At 34.0% G+C, this 27,532-nt stretch overlaps 2 protein-coding genes across 4 annotated transcripts; one reads left to right on the top strand and one right to left on the bottom strand.

Annotated features, from left to right (window-relative positions):
- The first annotated feature begins 910 nt into the window (after positions 1 to 910).
- On the top strand, positions 911 to 2,462 carry LOC709686 (kita-kyushu lung cancer antigen 1 homolog). The gene is made up of 2 exons (XM_001104474.5): positions 911 to 1,294; positions 2,067 to 2,462. The coding sequence occupies exons 1-2, from the start codon at positions 974 to 976 to the stop codon at positions 2,331 to 2,333; spliced, it is 588 nt and encodes a 195-aa protein (XP_001104474.2). The 5' UTR covers positions 911 to 973; the 3' UTR covers positions 2,334 to 2,462.
- Positions 2,463 to 2,615: 153 nt separating this feature from the next.
- Positions 2,616 to 27,532, bottom strand: SLC6A14 (solute carrier family 6 member 14). Of its 3 annotated transcripts, XM_077988466.1 has the most exons (14): positions 27,196 to 27,532; positions 25,998 to 26,163; positions 22,846 to 22,977; positions 21,085 to 21,246; positions 20,143 to 20,290; positions 18,880 to 19,012; positions 17,036 to 17,176; positions 12,404 to 12,632; positions 10,929 to 11,054; positions 9,622 to 9,740; positions 8,984 to 9,083; positions 8,598 to 8,707; positions 6,282 to 6,449; positions 2,616 to 5,259 (listed from the first exon to the last, which is right to left on the bottom strand). In XM_077988466.1, the coding sequence occupies exons 1-14, from the start codon at positions 27,241 to 27,243 to the stop codon at positions 5,113 to 5,115; spliced, it is 1,929 nt and encodes a 642-aa protein (XP_077844592.1). In that variant the 5' UTR covers positions 27,244 to 27,532; the 3' UTR covers positions 2,616 to 5,112. The 3 variants fall into 3 exon arrangements, with proteins under 3 accessions (XP_077844592.1, XP_077844593.1, XP_077844595.1); XM_077988467.1 differs by lacking the exon at positions 25,998 to 26,163 and having other exon boundaries at positions 27,196 to 27,354; XM_077988469.1 differs by lacking the exons at positions 22,846 to 22,977; positions 25,998 to 26,163 and having other exon boundaries at positions 27,196 to 27,354.

Below are 27,532 nucleotides of genomic sequence, written 5' to 3'. Positions count from 1 at the left end.
GTTCAGTACCTTGGTAGGAGAATATAAAATACTTGATGCTCACAAGTCAGAGTGGAGGTGGGGATCATGTGGATAATGACAAGAATGGGGGAGTTTATCTTAGAGCTCAAACTCCATGGATTCAAGTCCTGCTTTTGCTATTAGTTTCAAATGAATTTAACACCTGAATCTGTTTCCACATTTGCAAAAATAGACACAGTAGTAAAAATACCTTGGCTCTGGAGAACCAAACACCATATGTTTTCACTTATAAGTGGGAGCTGGTGAGAACTAAATGATGAGAACACATGAAACATAGTAAGGGGTAACAAAACGCACTGTGGCCTGTGAGGTGGGGCAGGATCGGTGTGGAGGAAGAGCATCAGGAAGAACAGCTAATGGGTGTTGGGCTAATACGTGCTGGGCTTAATTAATACCTGGGTGATAGATTGATCTATACAGCAGGCCACCATGGCACACATTCACATATGTAACAGACATGCACATCCCGCGCATGTATCCCGGAACTTAAAAGTTGATAAAAAATAAAAGAAAAATAAATGTCATGGTATAAACTTAAAATTAAAAAAAATAATTTTAGTACAAATTTGTTGTGAGATTTATAAGTGAAAATGTCCCCCAAATTATTTCTTAAACTGTAAAATGATACACATGTACATAATTATTCCAATGTGACTAGGGTTGCAGTAAATGCTAAAATAGCAAGGTGGGTGTGGAGGAGGTAGTTTCTGGCAAAGATAATTTGTGGGTAACTGCTTTTTACAGTGCATTTTTGTCTTGTTTTTAAAGTGAATAAAGGAGTGGTTGTAGCAAAGACATATTTTTTAAAAGGTAGGAGCACTTTAAATATTCTATTTAACCAATCCCTTTAAAGCCTGTCCTTGTACTACGTTTCAGCTTCCCAGAAATCCCAAACTTCCTCACTGTCTTTCACTCTCCTCTCTAAGGACCTGACAGTAACCAGGTGAGCCGCATGGTTGCCTGCAGGGCCGGTTTTTACATCATCTTATTGTGGCGCAGCACTGCCACGTGTGTGCCCTACTGTGAGGTCTCGCGCCCTCAGCAGTACATAAAGCGGGACAACACAGAGCATCCCAGTTGCACCAGGCATCCTGGCCCGAAGTTTCCCAACTCCGGGTGGCTAGAGGCCCACTGCTTTCCAACTTCCAGCAGAGTGGGTCAGTCCCGAGAAGGGAGAAGAGGCCGAAAAGGAACCATGAACGTCTATTTACTCCTAGCGAGCGGCATTCTGTGTGCCTTGATGACTGTCTTCTGGAAATATCGCCGCTTTCAGGTAATGGCGAATGTAAGGGAGATTTGAATTAGATGAAGCTAGATGAGTATATGGACTGGGGAGTGTATATGTAAGACAGTAAAATATAGTAAAATGAGAGGTAAGGGGAGATCACCTCATTTCTCTTTTTCGCTCAAAGGAACCCCAGACTTTTACCCCCTCACTCCCGCAATTCCTGTATTCTGACCAGTGATTCGACAGTTGTGGTCTCTTCTAAAAAGCCCCAAGTCCCTAAGTAATGTGGTCAGCTTTTCACTCATTGGAGAGGAAAGTGCAGTTGTCCGTGCCCATTCCCCACCACCATCTCCCACTTTAAGAATCGTAAGATTCTCTTTCTTCTTTTGCTTCTCCTCCCCCACGTGTCTGTTTGCTGATCTCGCCATCTTTATTTACGGCGCTTTCCGGGCATTCACAAATAATTCGAGTGTCAATGTGGATTTCCTGGTGTTAAAGTCACAAGTGAGGTGCTCTTAGATAAGAGTCAAAGACAGGGTTCATATGTTTACCTACTAGGGTGCGCAGGAAATGTAAGGAAAGGATATGGAACTTTGGCACTAACGACTACTTTCGTTTTTTTGGTTTTTTTTTTTTTTTTCTGTTTTTGGAAGAATGTACTTTTGAATTAATGTAGCAATTCAATATATTTTTAATCTCTACATATTAGGGGAAATCAGTTTATTTTTGGTAACCAAGATTAAACAAGTTGTTTTTCGGTAGTTTGGAAATTGCTTAATTCAATAAACCACATATGTATAATTCCCTTCCTTTACAGAGAAACACTGGTGAAATGTCATCAAATTCAACTGCTCTTGCACTAGTAAGACCCTCTTCTACTGGGTTAATTAACAGCAATACAGACAACAATCTTTCAGTCTACGACCTCTCTCGGGATATTTTAAATAATTTCCCACACTCAATAGCCATGCAGAAGCGCATATTGGTAAACCTCACTACGGTGGAAAACAAGCTGGTTGAACTGGAACATATTCTAGTCAGCAAGGGTTTCAGAAGTGCATCAGCTCACCGGAAATCCACCTAAAAGCGTACAGGATGGAATGCCAGTGGTGGAAATCATTAAAGACACTTTGAGTAGATTCATTTGATTGTGTGTTTATACTAAATGAATTATTTTTTTAAGAGGGAGTGGATGCCAAGTCAGATACAAAAAAATCCAGATACTTCCCAAATTTCTTATTTATACTTTAAGTAATTGATTGCATATGGCTAAAATATACTTACTGGGGAAGGAATGGAAGCACAATAGTGGAAGAAAAACAGTTCAAAAGTTTCTTAACAATAAAAAGTGACAGTAAACAAACTATAGTTGAGATATAGTGATTTTAATTTCACTCAACTGTGAAAAAGTTTTCATTAATGGTTCACAATACAATACCATAAATTATCTCCAAGTTTGCATTAAAGTAAGTGGGATTTGATGGAAATGTTTTCCATTATGTGGAACGATATTTCTTGCCACTGTTGAATATGAGTAATAATAATAAAAACCACCACTGAGCATCCTACAATATGCCAAGCACTCTATTAAGATCTGTGCTTTACACACTTGTGAAGACAGTGACAAAAACTTTTAACTACTCTTTGTGGTCAGCTTTTGAAAAGGATTTCTTTCCCTTCACACTTCCCCCAGTTAGATATTCTTTCATTAAAAATGCCTAAATCTTCCCTGAATTTCAAAAGTCACCTATAGAAAATTGCACACCTTAAATAGCACCAAAATGTAGTGGTAGAATGCATGTAACATAATGTGGATTAAACTTAAGGAAAAGTATTTCTAACCTCTTGTTAGCCATCTATTTTCAAATATTATAAAATCTGGTATAACTAAGGAATTAACAATCTCTTGAAGTTTACTAATAGCATTTGACCTGTCTTCAAAGAAAACCCTCAGAATGGGCTGGGCACGGTGGCTCACACCTATAATCTCAGCACTTTGGGTGGCCGAGGTAGACAGATCATTTGAGGTTGGGAGTTCGAGACCAGCCTGGCCAACATGGGGAAACCCTATCTCTACTAAAAATACAAAAATTAGCTGGTGTGGTGGCGGGCACCTATAGTCCCAGCTACTCAGGAGGCTGAGACAGGAGAATCACTTGAATCCAGAAGGCAGAGGTTGCAGTGAGCTGAGATCATGCCACTGCACTCCAGCCTGGGCAACAGAATGAGACTCTGACCCCCAGTCTCCCACCGAAAAATAAAGGAAAAAGAAAAAGAAAACCCTCAGAATGTGAAACACAATTTCAGCTTATACATTCATACATAACTTACAGAGGTGGTTCAATTAGAGGCCTACCTGTTTACCTACCTTCATGTCCCCTCCCCCTAAATAAATTACCAGTATAAATTAAACAAAGGCCTTAATTTCTTACTCCTTTCATCTTCAATCACAAGGAAGATAAAATGTTTTAAAATGTGTAAGAAAAATTATTTCTTCTATTGTCACTCATTTGCCAAGCACAAAAAGCTAGCAGCAGTGTATGTGGTTCTTAAACTTCTTTGGGTCACAGGTTTCCTTGATATTCTGATAAACCTATGGACTCTCTCCCTAGAAAAATGCATGTACATGTACACACAGAAAATGTTCCATATGATTTTGGTTTCATATGTTTCCTGAAGCCTAGGTTAAGAAATTTAAGAATTGATGAAAAGTTCTTTACATATGTAGGCAGTGTTTATCATCATAGGCTATGATGCTTAAACCAGTTGTCAACAATATATAATCAATAGATAAAGCTCTTAGTGATATATTTAATTATCCTTGGTAAGAAAAGTAGGACACAGGATTTTCTAATTTGGCTTTGCTAATTCTTGGCAAGTTTGACAAGTTTATCTTCCAATAGTATGTAAGTTATCACCTGTAAGTAGTAACTTATTCATGCAAGACAAAAATCACTCTATCAGCCGTGTATTACAATCATAAAATGCTAGAATTGATTAAAGCCATTTTCTCATTAACATTTAAGTCCATATGCTATTTGAAATTAAACCTATATTTCAGAGAGTATAATGAACAACTCTTAATTTTGTGAAACACAATAGAAATTAAATGGGTCATAGTTTTCTTCCAGATTACCTAAGGAAGGAAGATTGTGTATGGGAAAAGAGGTACTCAAAACTCAATTTTCTAGATTTATCACTTACGGGCTGTAGGATCCTTATTTTTCCATCTTATTTCACTTTTTATAACGAACATTAATGACGAAGTTCATATAGAAAACATGAGCTATAACAAATGCACGAAGTTTTTAAACATATTTGGATAGAAAGTATTAAACTACAGTCCTCTTATAGTATATATAGTCCATTTGTCCATATATTTGTCACGTTTCTAATTAAGTGAGGCCGTCAGTTTTAACAGTTTCTTTTAAATGTACTGATTTATTTCCCACCCATATTTGTGGAAAAGAAAGATTGTATATTAAGAAAATACAAGTAAATAATATTTTTAAACTTGTGTAATAGAAAATATAACTATTCTCTAAGAAATTAGCTCAAAATAAAGCCTCCGATGTATTAAAAAAGCATATACTATTTACAAAGATATAATTGTGAAATAGAGACAGTTATGTGTGTGTGTGTGTTATACAGATACATTATCTAAAAAGAAATATAATAAGCACATGGCTGAGCATTAAGAGATTCACATTTTTATATTGCATTCCTGCTTAAATGTGAAAAAAATCACACCATCATGAACATAGTAAGTACATTTTCCTATTCAGTTAACATACAAATAAATAAGTTTCCCCCATTCTAAAAAAAATCACATTATACAATCCTATATTTTTTTCAATGAGATCTCATTCTGGTTTTCCGCTGCCACTAACAGTAGGTATTTCATAGTCAGCCTCTGTTTTGGGATCTACCATGCCTTTATATCTCTCCCCACGATGTTGTTCCAGGTATGGACCCCAGTTAGAAGCTGGTCTGCAGCAACTTATAAGGCGCTGAAATGCAAAAACAAAAAATCATTGTCTTAGAATTTAAGTGCTACAATCTATAAACAATCTAATATTGAACTGTACTTTCATTTAAATTATTTCTTTACTAAAAATAAGAATCATAGAAAACTAAAAAGTGATCATCTAAATTTTTAATGCACAGTTTACCAAGAAAAAGGTATAATCAAATGTTGCTAGTTGTTAATAGAAGTATATTAACTACTAAACCAAAATAACTGAGCATGTAAATGATTTCAAAACAAGGTGTGTGAACCCATTAGAGTAACAGAGTGACTACTCTGTACCTTCACTGAATCAGATATTTCTATCCTGGCCTTAGGATGAGGACAAGCTGAGGATCTAAACCAGTGTATAGCTGGGATGTGTTTCAAGAACAAAGGAAATGGGAGTTCCAGGATCAAACCATTGATTTGGATCCATCGTTGTATGGACTTAGAAATTTATTTAAATCTAAGACTGCTGAGCCTACTTTGTCATTGTCCTACTGAGATGTCATGATGAACTTCATACCCCTAGACCTCCATGGAAGAGGGATGACTCAGGCTCTAGATTGGGTTCAAGATATTTACCAGGCTTATTCCAGTATAAAAACACTATTAGGATGTATATTATAGCCAGATGAGGTTTAAAAGTAGTGACTATGGATATAAAACAAACAGGTCATTTGCTTTGTGACATCTTCAGGGACAACCAACATAGGTATAGATATCATAGCTGTCATATGCTAAGCACTGTAGCAAGGCCAGAGGATACAGCAACAAATACTACCAGACTTTCCCCACAATGAGCTTATAGTCTAGCATAGAGAAGCACAGCAAATATATAAATAATATAATACCATATTGTGCACTAGTAACGGATGACTGTGTCAGGTATAGAAGTAGCCAAGAGGAAGGAGTAATTAATTGTATTTCATATAATTTCATATTACCACCATGTGAGTAAATTAACCTCTATTTTGATCATAACTACTTTGTATAAAGTATAAACAATTTTAATGCACTCACTTGAAAGATGTTTCCTTTAGCCTGAATTATTTTTATGATAGCCATAATTGGAATCCAAATAATGCAGAAAATAATCATACACCAGCCTAGAGCAACTCCCCAGTCAGGGTATGGAATTGTGCCATAATTAGGTCTATGAAATCGCACCAGTGACCAAATAAATATCGCCTGTCAAAGTTAAATATGCAAAGACAAAGCTAAAGATTAGACGTTACTGCACTGATGATTAGCAATTTGATTCTGTTCCTCAGATGTGATTTATCAAAAATAATTAATATGAAAATATATTCAAATAGTTGAAATAATCAGGTAACAAACCAGAAGATAACAATATGGAATGAACCAAAATAAGTAACTTTTATTTTTACTTCGAATAAATTTTTCCAAAATTAACACCATCATATATTTATAAATCCAAATACTTGTTCAACATATATTTCAATAAAATACTTGACCATATATCAGATTGAAAGTAAAGTAATATCTGAAATTTTCTGTTACTGAGCTTTTCACTTTGATTTATAATAGCATGATTTTATTCTATGCCATAGATTAAATCTACATGCCAGCATATAGATTAATACAATGAGAATGTGAAGTACACTTTAGTGGGCATGCTTTTCTCCTTGCTTAGGAATTGCTTCTATTCTTTCCCATTGCACAAAGCTGCCCTTTTGACACATCAAAAACACATATGCATTTACACACACTATTGATGAGCATTTACCAAAGCACATTTCACTTTCAGCATCTTACTCAGGGAAAAACAAAAAACAAACAAACAAACAAAAATCCTCAATATATGTTTAGGAAATACAGTCAAATCTGAATGTTAAAGATGAACACATTTTAAGGCCAAGTTAAAATAAATCTGAAATGTTGAAGCATTAAAACTAATTAATTAGAAATTGGTAAAGCAAAACAAAACAAAACCCAATAATTATCAAAGAGTTTCCTTAAATTTAGCTGTCTTTGTTTTACTAAAATCAGTGAGAAAACAATAAATAGACCTATAAGTTTAATTTTAAAATTAAATGGCTTAGCTCCATTAATTTAATTACAGTAATTTAAATATATTTCACAGTTACTATAAATGTACATAACTACAAAAGAATGGATGAGGGATAGTGGAGTCCAATACACATGACTTTATAGAATATAGATGGCAATTTAAATCATTTCATATGTAATACTTTTGCATTTTAAATTAAATTCAGGTGTCAAACTTATGTAATCATTGAATATTAGCTTGTTAAGAGATCCAGCTAAACCTTCTAAGTTTACAAGGGGGTTTATTTTATTATGGAGACTTGTGAAATAAAAATATTTAGCATCATTTTCAAAATCTTTTAGCAAAAATATGGAGTATCCAAATATTTTAATTCAGCATTATCTCGTTCCAAACTGCTCACCTTTTGAAAGTGATCTCATAATGTTAAAAAATGTAATCCTCTCTACAAACAAATGTGATACTTTAGATTTGAAGGAAATCCTGGATATAATTACTTAATGGCCTTTTCTAGGAAAACCTTTGAAGCATGAAGGCAATGAGAACCAAAATAAATCTATGAAGCTTTGACACTGCCTCACCCCACCACCATTATTTCTAGTCCATAATCATTCTCCATCCAGTGTAGTGTTTATTTTGGTGCTCAGCCATTTACTGTCCTGAGATGTTATTTGAAGATTTTAAGTTGATAAGTTATGTCTCTCGAGTAAGACATACTTTTGCTTTACCTCAGCTCCTAAATAGTAATAATTATTGAATTTATTAACATAAACCATTGCCCCTATTGACACAGGTAAGTTTCTTTTACTGCTTTCATCTGTCAAATACCTCCCTCATTAAGAGATAAAATATGGATTAAAATAGGACTGTTGTTTCTCAGCAGTCAGTATATTTAAACTGAATTCTTTAAGGGAGGATCTGGGCCTTATGCATCTTTGTTTTTTCTGCGCCTGGCAGAGAGGTTAGGAATATTATTGATGGCTCAACATATTTTTTTAGGGAATGAGCAAATACACGTTTTATTTTCATTTTTTCTATTGATAAATTTTAAATTATTGATAACTTTTACATCCATATGAACCTGTTTATGTTCTCAAATGGTAAATGTTTAAACTGATGGCCTCAGAATAATACTGCAAAGGCATTTTTAATTTAGGCAACTTGGAGGCACCAGCCATAAATACTGCAAAATTTGAAAATCATTCATTTATAAAATTAATTTGCATTTTGTCCTCAGTGTGAATTATTAAGTTCATCTTGGAATGTATGTATTATTGAAACCAAGTTCATGGTATATTATTACTTACAATCAAAAGGATAGGCGTAATAACAAACCAGCAAGCTCTCCACCATAGCCAGAATATCCACCTCTTTGCGCCAATCATCATTTCTATATCCTCAATGAATCTGTTCCCTCCTAAAGAAAACAAAGAGTACATTGAGTCCTTGCTTATTATCTTCCAGTAACCATTGTGGCATCAATTATCTTTCTGTGTCTAAACATTTTTCTGTATGACAACAATGAATCATACACCTGTAATTATTTTTTCATAACATAATTTTGTCCAGTATATTGTACTTTGCTGTTATAATAGTATAAAAATTAATAGTATAATTAGGTAAACATAATGAAAATGAATCAAACTAAACTATTCTAATAAAACTGGAAAATAATTTTATAGTTACTATTTACCATAAATCCAGATGATTCCAACTATCTCCAGTATAGCTGCAATTAAAATGCCCCATCCAGCACAGAAGTGGTCAATCAGATGAACCCAGTAAATTCCAGCCTACCAAAAAAATATTAATTACTTCTAAGTATATTTTAATTGTTTTTATGATTGATGGGATGTTCAAATTGAATCTATTAATTTGATCTTGACATATGCTCCTTCAATTTCCCTTCTGCTAAAATGTGAAAAGCAATGTTTCAAATGTAAACCCAAATGTGACTTTAAATATCTCAAAAATCTTTCCATCTATACTGAGTCACTGGAAAGAAAATAAGTACTAAAATTTGTTGATTATCAGAATGGTATGCAATGTCTGTATGTTCTGAAGTGGCTGTGAGAAATGTAGTTTGTGTTTAAAGTCTATAATCTTATTGTAACTGAGGTAACTGTCCATTATTCGGCCTCCTCATCTGCAAAATAGACTTACCATAAAAGTAGGAATGGAGAAAAACGGGCTAAAACCCAGAAAACCTTGACCCAAGTCAGACGTGGACTTGTCACTAAGCATCATCTTAAGCTTTGGTTTCTTTAGTTAGGTTATAAAGTATGTTACAACTAATATGTTTCTATGAAAAAAAAAAATGCTATAGTATACCTGAGTCACACAGACGAGACCAAGGAGAAACAAAACCAAGCAGCAGCCCAAAGTTATGGGAACCCTCATTTTCTTCATCACTTTGGGAAATAAATCTTGAATTGTTGTTGTGATCGTTTCTTCAGAGGGGGAGAAATGACGTGTTATATGTCAACTTATTTGCCAATACTGTTAATCACAGAATTCAATGTATGTTAATCAAATTTACAAATATATGTTGAAAATAGACTCTGAGCCCTGTTCCTTGCTTTTAAAAACCCACAGGGTTATTTCTTTTGGCAGTCACCACTTGGTTCTGATGAAAATCAAATGCAGCTCTATTTGTTGTTTTTAATCTGCTTTATATGATTTTTCATTGATAGCAAGTGTAAGGTAACAGTCCCCTGTGAGCTGAATTAGTCTAAAAGGATGAATTCTAGTAGGACTTTTAAATAAGGTAAATATTTGAATAAGTGGTGTGGAAACAGAAAGGATTCTAGGTTTAGAAATAAATGTGTTCATGAAATACGGAACTGGCTAAGAGTAGAAGGATGTGAGAATGAAAATATCAGAGAATATGTTTGAAATTTTCAAGGACTTTGAAAGTCAACCAGAAAAGTCTGGATTTTATCCTATAAATAGAGTAAACTGAAAATATTGTATGTGAGAGAGTGGTAGGATGAAAATTGTTTCAGAATTTCTCTAGTATTGTAACCTAGGTAAATCCTTATGTGTTCATAGAAGTATGTGCAAGGATGATCATTGCAGCAGTGTGTGTAATTTTTAAAAAATTGTATATCATTCATATGCCCATTATTATGTCAACAAAGAGATTGTGATTTAATTAGATCTATATGCCTTTGTATCAATGGGATTCATAATCAATGCAAAAACAACTTTCAGAGTCATATGTATGCTATGAAACTTCACATTTATGTGCAAATTTGAAAATGTATATGCTATGTACGGACACGTATAACATGTATATAAACATGGACAGAATAACATACACAATCTATGGTAAGAGTTGCTTCTAGAAAAAAAAATTGACTTGTATTAGGAAAAGAAAGACAGAGGACTTCATATTCACCTGTAACAGTTTATTTTCTTAAAATATCTGAAACAAGTATGATAAAATATTATTGTGTATTCCTTTTGAGTGTCAAGTATTTTTCTGTATTTAAATTTCATTTAAAACAACTTTCAGAAAGATCATTCTGAGATTAACAGCTAGAGGGGGTAATAGGGGTAATAAAAGCACGTTTTCAAATAGAGGAAATGCAAAAGAAATATAAGAGGAATATGTTACCTCTGGAAGTATTACTTACCAATTGAAGCAAACTGAGAATCGAGACCCAAAGTTAAAAGCATGAAAAAAAATAATATGGACCAAAATGGACCACCTGGGAGTTGGGCTAGAGCCTCTGGATAGGCAATGAATGCCAAATCAAAACCTACGAAAAATGTATGATATTTTAAATTAGTTATCAAGAATATTCACATATTTAAACATTTAAAACATAAGATATTAGAAAAATCTCATCTTATTTGGCAACACAATCCATGACATAATTTTTTTTTTTACCAACTATTTCACATTCCCTTTTTACAATATTTAATTTGGTTGTTTTGTGATATGATAATGTGAACATGTGACATGAATTAAGTTAGCAAATAGACTGCAATGTAAATGGTACATTCCTTACATAAGAAAGTTTGTTTTAATAGTTTTATTTAACTTATCTTATTTTTTAAGATTGACAAAGAATAAAAGCTGTCTTAAATTCCAGAAACATAAATTAGTTCACGTTTTCTTAGCCTAGATACTCTAAAAGAATTGCACTATTAAAGAAAGATATATTTAGGGACTAACTTTTGTTTTTAACCTTCTCTCCAAATGTTTACCCAGAATCACTATATGCATATATGCAAAATCGTATGTAATGAAACTATAAATTAAATCTTGTTTTCCATTTGATGTTACCTTTAACATGCTTTTTAATTTTGTGCCAGTTATATTAATTATGTGATTCTCAGTTTTAAGTATTTTTAAGTTTCTTCGACCTCCCAGAGGACTAACTTAGGATTCATGAAAATTAGCTTTTAGTCTAGGCACTATCACTTCCTAAATATTTGACCTTCTGCTAGACATATATGACATTTCTGTGCATCAATCCTCTTCTCTGTAAATGAGGAGCTAGACACTAGATAATCTACAAGATCCCTGACATTCCATTATGAATCACCAGTCTTTCCATCATATGATACTAACTATAAACAAAATTTTAATGAAGCATCCCTACTTAAAACAACCCTAGTATTTTTTCCCCAGGAATCTGTAGCCAGATAATTAAGCATCCCTAGCTAATATCTGTAAAATTAGGGAGTTCACTAAGATTCCTTTAAAGCTAGACACAACTGGAAACTCAAAGTCACTTGACTCTCTCACCTATATGATGTTCATGTGTTTTAAAAATTCAAACCCAGTAATATAATTGCACAGAGGGAATTTGTATATACATTTTGTTTCTTTTATAATGCGTGGGAAGTGCTTAGCAAGGACTAAACAAAATTAAACATCCTATCTTCTTCAGCAATATTTCCCTAATATACTCTTGTTTACATGGATAATCTAAGAATTGTTATATTGTTACAGCAACAAAATTATATAAGATGAAATGAGGAAGAAAATTCAATATTCTAAATCATAACTGTGTTAAGTAAATTTCTATAAATTCTAGTGGAGTTTCATAAGTGAGATACGTTGAATTAATCAAACTTGATAATATATAGTATTATATACCTGATTTTACAACTTGAGAAACTTCCTTTCCAGATATATGGGCCATGTGTCCCAATATAGAAAAAATAGCAAATCCAGCAAACACACTAGTGAGACAGTTTGTCAAACAAACTACAATGGCATCAGAGAAGCAGTTGTTTTTGAACTTATTGTAAGATGATAGAGCAACTAAGCCACCCCAAGCCACTGAAAGGGAGTAAAATATCTGAGTGGCAGCATCTTTCCAGACCTATAAGAGAAAATAATTTAATATTTTAAAACATATACTCAATTTTTATTTGTGTAAATACTTCACATAAGCAAAGAATATATTATTAATAACAATGAAATGAACACCCAAATGCCCATTACTCAGCTTAAGAAATAAAATGTTACAGTCTTTTAAATCCTTTTTGTACCCCTTCCTTATCATTATCACCCTTCTACCCACCAGTGGTAGTTGCTATCCTGACTTTTGTGTTCATAATTTCTTTGTTCTTCTTTACATTTAAGTTTGAATGCTTTGTTTTGGAATTTATAGAAAAGTTATCTTAATGCATGTAAACATACACAACATGCCATTTTTTATTAGGTATTGTGAGATTTATCCATCATCAAGTTGAACTATATAAAATGTCCACTTTGTAATTCAAAAGTGAAACAATATAAGCAAATTCATTTGGCTAAATTAAATATATGTAGTTTTAATCATTCTTTTCCACTTCTTTTTTGTTTGTTTTTGTTTGTTTGTTTTTGTTTTCGAGACAGAGTCTCTCCTTGTCATCCAGGCTGTAGTGAAGTGGTGAAATCTTGGCTCACTGTAATCTCCGCCTGACAGGTTCAAGCAATTCTTGTGCCTCAGCCTCCCAAGTAGCTGGGATTACAAGCATGCACCACCACACCCGGCTAAATTTTTTGTATTTTTAGTAGAGATGGGGTTTCACCATGTTGGCCAGACTGGTCTGGAACTCCTGACCTCAGGTGATCTGACCGCCTTGGCCTCCCAAAGTGCTAGGATTACAGGCGTGAGCAACCGCGCCTGGCCCTTTTCCACATCTTTATTGCCACACTGCATATGTCACAATTTATCCTTTCTCCTGTTGATGGACATTTAGGTCATTCAGTATGTTGCTATTATGGAGCTGTAAACATTCTTGTACATTCCCCATATGTAGGTGTGGAACTGTGATGCCGAAAAGTATATGCATTCCTCCCTTCTACTAAATCTTGCCAAATTGTTCTTTAAAGGGTTGTACCATTTTGTATTCCCACCAGCTGGCTGTGAGGGTTCCCATTCCTCCACCTACTTGCAAACACTTCATTTTCCATATGATTTGTTTTTTTCTGTGAAATTCCTGGTCATGTCTTTTGCCAGTTTTTGGTTTGGGCTGTCTTACTCCGTTTCTAAAATTCTTGATGTAATTTGGATTCTAATCTTTTGACTATTATATATGTTGATTTTTTTTCCTCCCAAATTTGTGAGTTAATTTTGTTTACCTTTTAACATTGTGTCCTTTGATGAACCAAAGTTTTTGTTGTTGGTTTACTGTAGCTGAAGGTATCCATCTTTGACTATATGTATTATCTTTGATCTCTATTACTTTTAAAAAACAGCTTAGCCCAAGGTTATAAAGGTACTATTCTACATTTTCTTCTAAAGGAATTCAAGTTTTGCCTATATTGTTAACTTTTCAATTCACCCAGTATTGATATTGTGCACATCAATATGTGTGATATGTGAATGATATGTGAAATTTCCAACTGATGTTGTTTCCTAAGTGGGATATCAATTTTTCAAGGATAATTGATATTATCAATTAAATCAATTAGATATCAATTCTATCAATTGGATTATCATCACTTATTGATCTGCATTGCCACCTCTGCCACATACCAAGTTCCATTTGTTTTTGAATTTATTTCTGAGACTATTATCCTGTTCCACTGGTCTATATGTTTTTCCCTATGCTAACACCTCACTATTTTAATTAGTATAGCATTTTAAATATTGTTTCATATCTGATAGGACAAGTCCTCTTCACTTCAGATACACCTTGGGGTTTTGGCCTTTTTCTTTTTCAAATAAAATTTAGATCAATTTTCAAGTTCCATAGAAAACTCTTTTGGGATAGACAGGGGGAGCTGGAAGTGGGTGTGGCAGTCTTGTGTTGTGTAAAAATGCTACTGAATACCATGATGTGTACCTAGGTTGTAGACAAAAGTGAAGAGAAATTCCAAACATAGTTTTAATCTCCGTATCTATTAATCTCATACCAATATACAAGATTATTACATTAGGGATCAGGAAATCGTAATTCAAATTTTATGAATTGGTTGTGTTCAATTGGCTAAAATTGAATCCATGTAAGTTTTAGTTTCATCACTGTAAAATGAGGGAGTTAGAAAAATAATCTTCGCATTGCTGAAGACTCCTCTATCTATAAATTTGTGTGGTTCTCTACTCTCCTGGAGATCTAAATGAAGTTCAGATATTTAAAGGAAAGGAAAGACACCTGATTATGATTCCATGTTTAGAATATATATTGTGAGGAATTTTAAAAAATCTAAGAAAAACAATTGTCATTGCCAGCAAACCCCAAAAAGAAGGAGTTGGGTCATGTTGTGTTGGAGAGTAGAGGGGTGAGAAGATTAAATTGTTTGTCTCACAAGGAGCTTTAGGTTTCACTCTGATTTTTTAAAGATGTTAGAGTCACTGAAACACAGACCAATATAAAAGTGTCATATAAATTTTTCAGAATGATTTCAAGAAACTACAAAACCCAGATATCTTAGGCTTGCAAAAGCCACTAAAAGAATATCAAAGGGGATTTTTAACTAGGCTCAAAGTCATGAGTTTCAAAGAAAATGGTGAATCTAATTCTTAGGGAAAATGCTGCAACTCTAACAAGATAGTATAATATAACAGAAATAATTGAAACAATTGTACATTAGCTCATATTTATATAAAAGCTTACTATTTCCAAGTGCATTAACATAATTTATCTTGTTCAATAGCCTAGCGTGGAGAAGGTGATGAATGCTAAGTTCCATTTTATTTGTTTCTTATTCACCATCCAAAATGGTCTTCAAATTAGGAAGAGATTAGCCAACAGGGATAAAAAGAGTGAGGCCCAAGATAAATGAAGAAGCAAATTAGATGTCCTGTGGACACATCAACGTATACTAATCTCCAAGACAACAATAATAAAATTCCATAGATCTAAAATAAGTTAAAGCTACGTGATTAATCATTGAGTGGAAATTATTGAGCACCAAAAAAGGTAATCAAAGACCAAAGATTGGCATTTCAGTTTTCAGAACGGTAATTGTAAATTAAGGACAGATTTCCACAACTAAAAGCTAATACATTTGGCACAGCTTACAAAACAAATTTACAAGAAATAATTACACATCTTCTTGTAAGCATTTAGAGAAGATGGCAATGGTTGGAAATTAGCATGAGTTCCATGAAGAATACTATAGCAAAGTAAAACTAATATCCATTTTGAATAGTACTACTAGCATGGCAGATAATATTAACATAATCTCTCTTGACTTCAACATAAAATTACAGGTTTTTAGTTGAACAGAAGCTTAATGTGTGCTAAGAATGTGATGTGACTAGTAAAAAAGTGAAAGGGCCGGGTGCGGTGGCTCACACCTCGAATCCCAGCATTTTGGGAGGCCAATGCGGCTGGATCGCCTGAGGTCAGGAATTTGAGACCAGGCTGGCCAACATGATGAAACCCCATCTCTACTAAAAATACAAAAAAATTAGCCAGGTGTGGTGGCACACGCCTGTAATCCCAGCTACTTGGGCGGCTGAGTCAGGAGAATTGCTTGAACCTGGGAGGCAGAGGTTGCAGTGAGCAGAGATTATGCCATTGCACTCCAGCCTGGGCAACAGAGCAAGACTCTGTCTTAAAAAAAAAAAAAGGGGGGGGGGAAGTATTCTAGGCCATACTAATAGAAGCATACTATCTGTAGTACACTTACTGTTAATACTCTCAGCAGTCAAATTTTAAAAGATGTTATATGCCAGTGATACATTCAGCCATTATCTGAAGGTAAAGTTGAAACAGGGTTACCCAATTCTTATTCATCGCACATGTTTAAGTTTTTCGTATAAGTAACAATTTTGGTTATGGAATGCTTACTCCATGTCAAATTTATGTTTTAACTTCACAATTCACTAGACAAAATTTGATAATATTTTGGGGATATTAAATTTTGAAGAAAATTAAAATGTATATTAGACCATTAAACTTTCAACAGTAATCTCTAAAGCTACTCTGAGCTTATCCAATAAATCACATAGCCCTAGTCATCAACTTGCAGGTATTTATGCATGAAATATTGTTTTTCAGATTAATAAGCCTGGAATTTTATTGGTCAAGTAGAATCAGTTTATATGAATAAAAATTACTTTTAAAATCCTATTTCTAAAAATTATCTCACTATCAATAAAAGAATATTAATGGCATGTTAAATATTAGCTAAGTCAGACATCCTAGTGGATACAAACTAACAAATTTAACTGTATATTCTTTTGCAAGCTATTACATTACTATATTCATATGGAGCCAAAAATGTTTGGCATTTGCTTTTAAGATTTACCTCCTCAGATAATTTGAAATCCAAATTAAGACTCACCTCAGCTTCCCTAAGTTTTGTAAAATTTGACTGTGCTCCAATATAGTATGAAATGCCTTTTGAAGCACCCTCCAGAGTTGCACCTCGTACTAACAGGATGAGTAGGACCACATAGGGGAAAAGAGCTGTAAAATATACCACCTACCAAGAAAAGTAACCAAAAATTAGTAAATTATTTTTTAAATCATGATGTATAATTTTATACAAGTAAAATTATTAGCCAGTTGAGATTAATTAAATAAAATACAGGGATTTCATAGGGTCTGATGATATACCAAAGTTAGCATAATTTCTTATTTTAGTCCTCACTACTCTCAAGTGATTCATTTCAAAAATACTTTGATGTATTAATCCACATTTCCCAGGTTTATGCTGTAAATAAATAATACATCAGCAGTGATAACTTGGGATCTAAATGGACTGCTCTCATAAATACATCCTTATACATGTCTGAGGAGACTGAATGTCTTCTCTCAGTAAATTACTGCATTGAGGTGAGGAGAGAAATGATTTAAACCCTGCATTGATTAATATATATTCAGTCTTCAAAGAAAAGGAAAATATTTCCTAGCAGATGTTCAAATCCCAGAAAAGCATATTGAAGTGAATACTGGACACCTGTTACTGTTATCCTTACAGCTCCCATTAAGAAAGTTTGATAACACACATACAAGTGCACTGCTTCTGTACTAGATAACACATGGTTCCAGATGAGCAGATTGCCTTTGAAACCAGCTTTGCCTTAATGTGGATGATTTCCTTGATCCGTAGATGTCCTGTGTTTTATAATACATCCAAGGAGACGATTTAAACAAGTCATCCAGAGACCAATAAAAATTAATTACCTGGGTAAATGGACTTTAATGGACTCTTTCAATATTAGCATCAAAAGGAAACCAAGGGTTTAAAAAATGTGGAACTAAAACATTTTGGAAAGTTTTCACTTGATTTGTGATATTCACAGTATTTTTGTAATGTAACAGCATGTCTCATCACAACTTAACATTAACTGAATGTGCTAAATATTGTACTGAGAATACAAAGACAATATCCCCAGTGATTCCTGTCCTCCACCTTTGAGGAAATATCCATTGACTAGTTAAAAACACATAAACATTTTTTTTCTGGGTATTGTGTAACTGTTCACAGAGAAAATTTCATGTTGTTCTCTTAAATTACCATTATTCTCTCTGAAAGTTTATAAAAGTAAACAATGAAGTGAGAAAATATAACAGAATGTTTTTCAGAAGAGGCCCTTTCACTGAGAGAAAAAGTTCTGTGTCCATTTTGGCAATCTTTAAGAGAATGAATACATAGTTTGTGTGTGTATATATACATATACATATATATATACACACACACAGACACACAGACACACACACATGCACACAAACACACACATTTCTCTCTCTCTCTCTCTCACCCCCCCACACCAACTGGGGGATTCCTGATACTATTACTCTATACAGAACAAGAATCTAGACTTTCCAAACCATATATTGCAATATATGATTCCATTCAAGATGCTTCTTTATATAGTAGGATAGAAAATTTAATAATATACTCTTAAACCTCAGAATGCTCTATCAGCTAAAAGAGTCCATGTTTTTAGGAAATGTGCACCTCTAGTACTAGTTTTTATTTTGTTTGTTTGTTTTGTATTTAGCAATAACAGAGATCCTATGTGTTTACTTAGAGCTTAAAATAACTATTTAGAAAGCTTTTCACACATTTGAATGCTCCATTATAGAAGGAAAAAAACATGTTTTTGATAATGTTTGATATTGAACTACAATGAAATTGGAAAGCTGCTATATCACTATCTAATGTGTTTTTCAAGTTACCTTGCCAGAAGACTTGATTCCTTTAAATAGTGCTGCTCCAACTATGAGCCAAGCCAGAAGAAGACAAAGTGCTAAATACCACACAATTACTCCAGTCTCATTCATTCCACTTGACCGTTGGAGCGCCACTTTACTGAAATACATAAGTCATTTTATGATCACAGAATCACTTGACTTAAAGAAAATACATTGAATTTTGTAATACCATTTATCCAGGTGGAAGTTTCATGAATATTGTATCTTATTAATATGTCGAAGTTCAGTGAGCCTTTATTGATAGATACTATCAATATGAAGAGGCACAGATAGTTCATTAAATGGCCAAGCTCTGAATTCAGTTAACCACAGCCAATCCAAAGTTTCAAACCATAGAATAAAAGATCTACTGATTCTTTTAGCTATTACTTTCCTCTATTTCAAGATCTTTTATATAAAGAAATTGACTTTATGTCAGATTATTTTATTTTACTATTATAGTATTTTCTCATGTTAAAATAATGAGGAAAACATTTAAAATTATATTAAATATTTCCTCATTCCATACTTATAGATATCATCAAACTCAAATGATCCTGTTATTCACACTTTTTCCACAGACTTTCTGTAAAATTCCAAGATTCTCACCAGGTACATGCATGAATCTAGGATCTTATTTCTAAGCTTGAAGTTTGAGAACATTTGAAGATCCAAAGTTTAACAGAGTTACAAAGGTCATTAACAGTGAATGAAGAAGAGGTCATTTAGCAGTAGAGTCAACAATATTAGGTAAGGGTAATGGATAGATATAGAGTAAGTAAAGAGAGATCATTTGAAATTAATGAAAGTAAATATAACACTACATATCTATTCTTACCATATAATGACAACAGTAAACAAAACTACTGAAGAATTACACTTTTTTAAAAAGCAATATTATTCATCACCCAACGATTTATCATTACAACTTGATCATTGTAGTCTAAACTTTGTATGTGTTTTCTTCAAAGCAATTTCCTAACTCATAGCTAATAAGTGCTTAATAAATCATTACAGTGTTGTGACCATTTAATAACTAATTTATAAAAGACACATTGCTGACTATGAGCTAATTTTGCAGGTAGCTACTAGTCACCTGGGATAGGTAGACATTTGAGTTAAATGAAATATAATTTGTCCTGATTTTCCTTTTTATGTGTTAAGCAAGGGGGTTTGATTAATATTTTGTTGTTTTATATAAATTTTAAGATAACATCTGCTTAAAAGTAAATCATCTAGTATACTTACTTCCAATATTGTTCACTGGGAAGCTGCCCTGGCTGATAAATTTCACTGCCATTGATGCAGATAAAATTGTTGATGTCTACCCAGCTTTTATTCATTTGGACGATCTCCTGTATTCCTTTATTCACTGTACTCACATTACAGTGAGTTACTAAAGATAATAAAAAATATAGACACAGACATGTACTTAGTTTTAGAAGATTGCTTTCCTAGAAAAAAAGTTTTAATGGTAAAATATTTAAATTATCATCAAAATTGTTACTTGAAAAAAGTGGAGTAGAAACCTTACAGATGGAATAAGCTATGTACATTCAGCATCTTAAAATCTTTTCTACTAAACTAGGAGGGATTACAAAACTGTCTACCCTTTTAAGCTGTGATTGTATTTACAGTAACAACAGGTATAGAGTAACAATTGTTTCAGTTGAGGTTTAGTGCGCTAACAAACTTTTGTGTGTAGATTTACCTATCCAACCTATGCATATAGACAAATTAAGGCCTTTAAACTTCTCAGTAGCATTAAATATTTATAAATTTATCCTCTGATGTACATAGGGAATTAAAATGGTAATAGCCTACGACATGGATGGTACATTATCCCAAAGATTAGCAACATATGACATGAACAACACTTACTGTCTCCTGAGACACACACAACTATCCTGGATAGTACTTTTCTCCCTCTATCATTTTCTCAGTTTCTCCTCTCCTGCCCAGGACATAGGCCTGGAAGAAGTACTCTTAGGCATGATTTAGCCTTCCTGGCTGCTCTCAGGGATTAACACATTGTATTACTCATTTTTCCGATTATATATGCTATCTTCTGCTTTCACCAGTGACCTTTGGACCATTTAAAATCGTACCTAAGTTGCTTAGAGAATGATTTGGCCCTTCAAGCTTATAAAAAATATATAAAAGAACTATTTGGTGGTTGACAAATTTTACCTATTGGTGATCTGCTACAGTTTTTATCTGACCACGAAGAACAATTTTTCCATGGTAGTTCACTTTGAAAAGAAGCAAACATGTAGTAAAGACTATAGGCAATTATGACATTGTAATAGATTGTCACAAAAATGGATATCAGGACCATTGTAATTCCCACACCTGGAAAGAAAGAACAATTAAAATAAAAACCAAACTCAAGTGAAATTTATTTTGCTAATTTATAAAAAAGCTGATCTCAATTACCACAAAATCTATTTTAAAATAAAAAAGACTATTTCAGGCAGGGTGCGGTGACTCATGCCTATAATCCTAGTACTTTTCAAGGCTGAGGAGGGCGGATCACTTGAGGTCAGGAGTTCAAGACGGTTAACATGGTGAAACCCTGTCTCTACTGAAAATACAAAAATCAGCCAGGCGTGGTGGTGCATGCCTGTAGTTCCAGCTACTCGGGAGGCTGAGGCAGGTGAATTGCTTGACCTTGGGAGGTGGAGGTTGCTGTGAGCCGAGATCCACCACTGCACTCCTCCCTGGGCATCAGAGTGAGACTGTGTCTCAAAAATAAATAAATAAATAGATAGATAGATAAATAAATAAATAAAGACTGTTTTAAATGACTTTTTTCCTTTTTCTTTCTGGGAGAGTAGGGGCTAATGTTATCTGAGTAATTTTCTTCTAAATTTAAATTTATTTTTATGATTGGCTTTCTGATGCAGTTTCTCAGTTGATTAGAAAGCGTATTAAGGCCAAGGCCAGAAGACTTGTTGTAAGCACATCAAATTCACATAAACAAAAACCCATGTCTATTACATTTTCTTATTAAGCCTGCAAATTCTTGTCAGATCATGCAAAGTCGACATCTTTAGACAAAAAAAAAAAAAAATTCAAAGCTCATATCTTATTTACTCACTGACCAATACAATATTCATCTAGACATCAACATTTTGAAAAGTAGAAAATGAAGCCTCTAAAATAATGACCTGGAGGGATGGTGTACATATATCTACAACCATGTGTAAAGAAAATTAAATAATTCAGTAACAATCTGAATTTAAATATCCAAAGTTTCCTTAACTAAGCAGTTTCAAAATGCAGTTTAGCATGCTGAATATAACGCCTATGCTTAAAACTAGCTTTTAAGGTAGTTTCTCCACTCTTCCAGAACAATATTTTATTTACCTCACTATGAATTTATTTTTGATGTTGCATTGAAAACAAATAATTTTAAGCAGCTAGCACATACCAAAATGATATTTAATCTTCAGTCAAAAGAGGTAGTTTGATGTTTAATAACAAGGCATTTTTAAGCTTTATCAGCGTCCTATTCTATTAAGAGCATCCAAGAAAAAATAGTGACCTACCCTTCAACTTTTCTGAATGAGGCATTGTAAAAGATATGCAAAGGCAGTAAGACACAGACTACATATGAAGTAGAAAAAAGTTAGAGCCTTTAAACTAGAGCACAAGACTATGTGGTAAAAGAATTCACCAGGTGAAAATGGGAAAATAATGACACCCTTCTAACCGTTCTTGGTGTGCTTTCTAACCCTTCCCATTTCTGCAGCCCATGATAAACAGAAATAAAAACATTTGATTTTTTAAATTCTGCAGTGGCATACTGTACAGCGAAACAACAATAATGTATGTTTTCTTTGCCTTAAATTGTCAGAATTTTAAGCAATTTTTTGTTCCTCACAGTGAAGGTAGCTATATGCACAAATATACAAATAACCATGGTGAAGAAAATGCTTTATTACCAACCTTGAAACAATGGAAGAATCCTCCAAACTGAAACTGGACCTAAGCTAGCAAATTGTCCCAGTGAACACTCAAGAAAGAACAAAGGTAAACCAGCCAATGCTAGCATAATTGCATAAGGTATCAAGAAGGCGCCTAAAAAGGATGAGAAAGAATCAAAGCACTATTATAGCTCAGAGTCTTGATGGCACTTTGACAACCAGCATAACATTTTAAAAGCATCCTGATACAGTGGAATCAGAGAGTGCTGGGTTTGGGCCTAAAATTCACTACTTTCTATGAATAAGTAGTTGATTTTTTAAACCTTGGATTTCTCGTCTACGAAACGGGGATGCTAGTATTACCAAATGAGGCTGTTGTGATTACTAAAAAGTGTAGAGTATAAAAAGTAAGCCAGAGGAATTGAGCGATCCCAGGCATTGGAACCAGATAGACCTAGGTTGAAATCCTGGCTAGACCATTTACCAGTTATGTGACCTCCGGCAATTTGTCTAATGTCTGAACCTTCGATTCCTTATAAAAGGGGAGAACAATGCCAACTCACTTTGTGGTAAGGGTTCAAATACAGGGTCTATGTGAAAACACTTGCTAAAATGCCAGGCACATGGCCCATGTTCAACATTGGTTTTCCTCCTTTCTCCTTTAAAGATAAACGGTATATTTTTAAGACTTAGGGTAAAACTGCTAATGTGGCTCAGAGTATAAGTTACTGCAATTAAGTTTATTATTCTCCAAAGAGTCACAAGGTTCTTCACTCAGTATTAGTACAAAATGTATTGGTTTTGTTTGAAGACTCTGAACTTTTGAGAAATACTTGTAGTTAACTTTCAATTTCATAAGGAATAATTCTCCCACACTAGACAATTCACCTCGCCCATACTTTTAACCATTTATCATTTTCCTTTTTCTTTCTTTCCACTTTTGGGGCATGGTATTTTTCATTAGAAACCATGCCAAATTATGGGTTGAAGCAAGGGCAGAATATTAAGCTTACTAATAAAACATTCCAGAAGTATTGGCAAAGTTTAATAAAGAATGTGGGGATCAGTGGATAAAAATGGGTTTTCAGATTATATACATTTTATTTACTCATGTTACAGTTTTGCCTCAAGTATTTTTCATATTATGATACTGTAACATCATACCTAGGAATAACATTTTTTCAACTCTCAAAATGCATTCTACTAAAAATGAGTCTATAAAGTACTTGTTATTTATTCATAGGTAAGTGGTTTACTTTAACACTAACCCTGGAAGTCACTAGACCACAGGGAAAAATATGTTTGTATAGATGTTGCAATGCACATACCATCTTTACTACGACTAATAGAAGTTTAAGTCCTATGAATGACAAATATGAAGGAAAAAAATTCGGAATATCCCTATTTAACTACAACAATAAACAAGCTTTACCAGCTGAGTGTGAACAGGTATTTTTCTTTAAAAAAGATTATTTTCTTCAGTGTTATACCTGACTTTTCACCTATTATATTATTTTATTATTAATACTATCCATAGATGATAAATTGTTAATATAGTGGCCACAAATTGTCAATACTACAGACCTAGACCTTAAAGTGGTATGACATTTCTCTTTAATAAACTGTTAAAAAGAATATACAGATAAAAATATTTCCAGACTTTAGACATAACTTTTCAAACCTGACTATATTTTTAAACCTAATTCGCATTTAACAAATTTTAATTTCATTTTCCTCTTCCACTCTTGGATAAAAGAAGAAGGACTGAGAGTGTCTAGATCATCTATTACCCAAATGATGTTATTATAAAAAATTGAAAGCCAATATGGCATATTAAATTTCAGAGGAAATAGTGAAAAATATAATAGCATACAATTAATATTATTTTTGACTATATTTTCAAAGTTTCTATTAAAACTAGTTTAATATAGTTCCTAAAAATTCATGGCAATTACTGGGCTTATGTATGATGTCAAGGCACAGGGAATTTCTTATTCTAAACATGAGTTACAAGAGGCTCAAAATGATCCAGAATGCTTCTCTTTACCACACTGGACCTTATGACACAGACAGAAATAAAATTGTGATTTCTGATGCATTTTCCAGCTAATATTCGATACCAAGACGACTAAATGACCCAGCTTCTAGATAGGGGAATTCATGCTACTGACACTTAAAGTGTTTAATAAACGGAGTTCCTTTCTTAAGTCTCTGAAGACCACTGTGAATATTTGAATGTAATCAGTTAACATGAAATGTGATTGAAATATCACCACACAAAATCCTATTATACTAAGAAAAATAATTATAGTGGCACAGTCTCACTGGTACCCAGTTATGAAATATAAGGGCATGCCACCTCTATACTTCTAATAGAACCTGTAATTACAAGTAAATAAAATATGGTGTAAGTGAAAAGTTGTTTGGACATTACTAGAGAATTGTGCAATTCATTTTATTTCCCTTTGTGTGTCACCTCAAAGTTATTTTTCTCTCCTTTTTCTAATTGAGTCTACTCTAATGATCTACAAGGTATACACAGTGTTTTTTTTTTTTTTTTTTTTTTTTTTTTGCAGGACTAAAACATCAATTCTTGAACTAAGTTATTTCATTTTAGAAGGATCTTCCACATAGTCAGTCCAATTTGGAATACATGTAACTCAATATTGCAGCTTAAAATACTAAAACTTTAATTACTTTTTAATCATCTTTTTCCACACTTAAATCACCAAAATGTAATGCATTTAGTTAAGCAAATAATTTATTTGAGCTTCTTAATAGAACTTATTTTTCTGTTTCTTTCTGATTCAGCTATAAATTAAGCAAAGCACAACTTGAGTTTGAACAGATTATCACAGAAACATGCATAAATTTGGAAAAGTATGTCATAGTTGAAGATTACGTGAGATCTCAAATCAGAAGCTTAGAAGTGCTAAAAATAAAGCTTTTATCAAGTTTATGTCTGAGGATTTTGTGAAACTAGCTTTCTAACTTGAGCTAGTAGCTCAGACTAATAATAAATTCAATATGCTTATTTCTCATTCTCCCACTAACCCAGACCATCAACTATCATATGCCTTCCTTCAACTCGTAAAACATCCTCAGAGGCCATACAGCACCACACTTAAAACTGAAGGGAAAAGCGGGGGTGGGGGTGGGGGTGAAATAGAATACCTCCACCATTGTTGTACGTCAGATATGGAAATCTCCACACATTTCCTAATCCCACTGCATATCCAACCATAGATAGAAGATAATCCGATTTTTTGGACCAGTTACCACGGTCCTGATTCTCATCATTTTCACCAACATGGAAATTCTCTGATGAAGCCGACACTTTCTGGGGAAGAAAAAATATCAACAGCTTGCCTTTCTACCATTACAAATTCCACAGAAGCATAATTTCACAAATCCATAGAGCAACAGAAAATGGGGGGAAGAAACCCTGAAAACCATAGCTCAGGGGAATGCTTTACAAAGTTGGGAAGATTTCTGCTGATAGCTGCTTGTACTTTACACCATTTACCCCTTAAAATGAGCAAAGTTCTGTAAGTAGATATGTTTAATACTCCATCAGTTGAGATTATGCAAATTTTGGTAAAAATGTTAAATGTGACACCAGTGTGAGACACAAATGAAAGCAGACAAATCAGGTTTGAAATACAAAGGTGTTTGTCACACCAGTGTGAGGGGAAAATGAAACTAGACAAATCAGGTTTCAAATACAAAAGTCTTAAAGATGAATTAGATAAAGTCATTACTATTGATATTGTAGCAGATCTTTGAGCAGGATCAAATGTAGTGTCTGCTGGAAGAAAAAGCAAGAATCTATAAACTTTTCTTATGGTTTGATAGTATTGGATGTATCAAGTTAAGGGTAGTTTAACTTTTCTCTGTCTTACAGATTAAAATCAGTGCCTTTCTAAAAGCCACAGAATAATATGCAGAGACAAATAGTCCTGTCTCAGCAGAGGAAGTAGCTCTGTCTCCACTTGGGAGGGAGAGAAGGGACAGGGGTTCTCTCCCAACCTGCTCACTTCTCTGGGGTATGGAGGGTTCCTTGGGTCAATTAAGAACCGTGTGTACTTTTGTACTTTCCTCTAGCATATGGACACAGTTAGGAGACGGACAGAGAACAGGATTTTGTGGGTACCCCTAAGGCAGAGGATGAGGTGGCCCTAAGTCTTCTAGCTATGAGAGTAAGAGCTTTTCTTTCTTCTCTACTCTATAGGTATGTCTCAGGCACACCTAATAGTTGAACAGAAATGTGGAGCACAAAGAACAGCCACAGAAAGCAAAAACAGACTAGCAACCCCCCTTAAGTTTTCCACTCTCAGGTCCTCTACACCTCCCGCAGCTCCCAGACCCCTACCTCCTTCCCCCTGCACTTGAAGAAACTCGAGCATTTCAACTTGTCCATGGTTCACTCCCTCGGCTGGCTCCGCCTCGCCTCCTCTTGCAGTCTGGCTGAGCTTGACTGGTGGCAGGTGCACACTCCCCTGTTCCTACCTGCCAGAGTGAGTGAGCCACCTTGCCCAGGGGTGGGACCATTTATGAAGAGAAGCTCTCTCCTCCCCCTCCTGGGTGTCCAGTAGTGTCAATTACCGGAAGGGACTAAAGTGAGGCTCTGTTTTTTCCCCAGATAAGCCTACATGTAGCAATCTCCTGCCCCAGCCCTGGGAAAGGGCTGGGCTGCTGGAGAGCAGAGC

Source organism: Macaca mulatta, chromosome X (assembly GCF_049350105.2).
Source record: "Macaca mulatta isolate MMU2019108-1 chromosome X, T2T-MMU8v2.0, whole genome shotgun sequence".
NCBI lineage: Eukaryota > Metazoa > Chordata > Mammalia > Primates > Cercopithecidae > Macaca > Macaca mulatta.
Note: the sequence above shows the minus strand (reverse complement) of the source record. Positions and strands in the feature narration are given on the sequence as shown.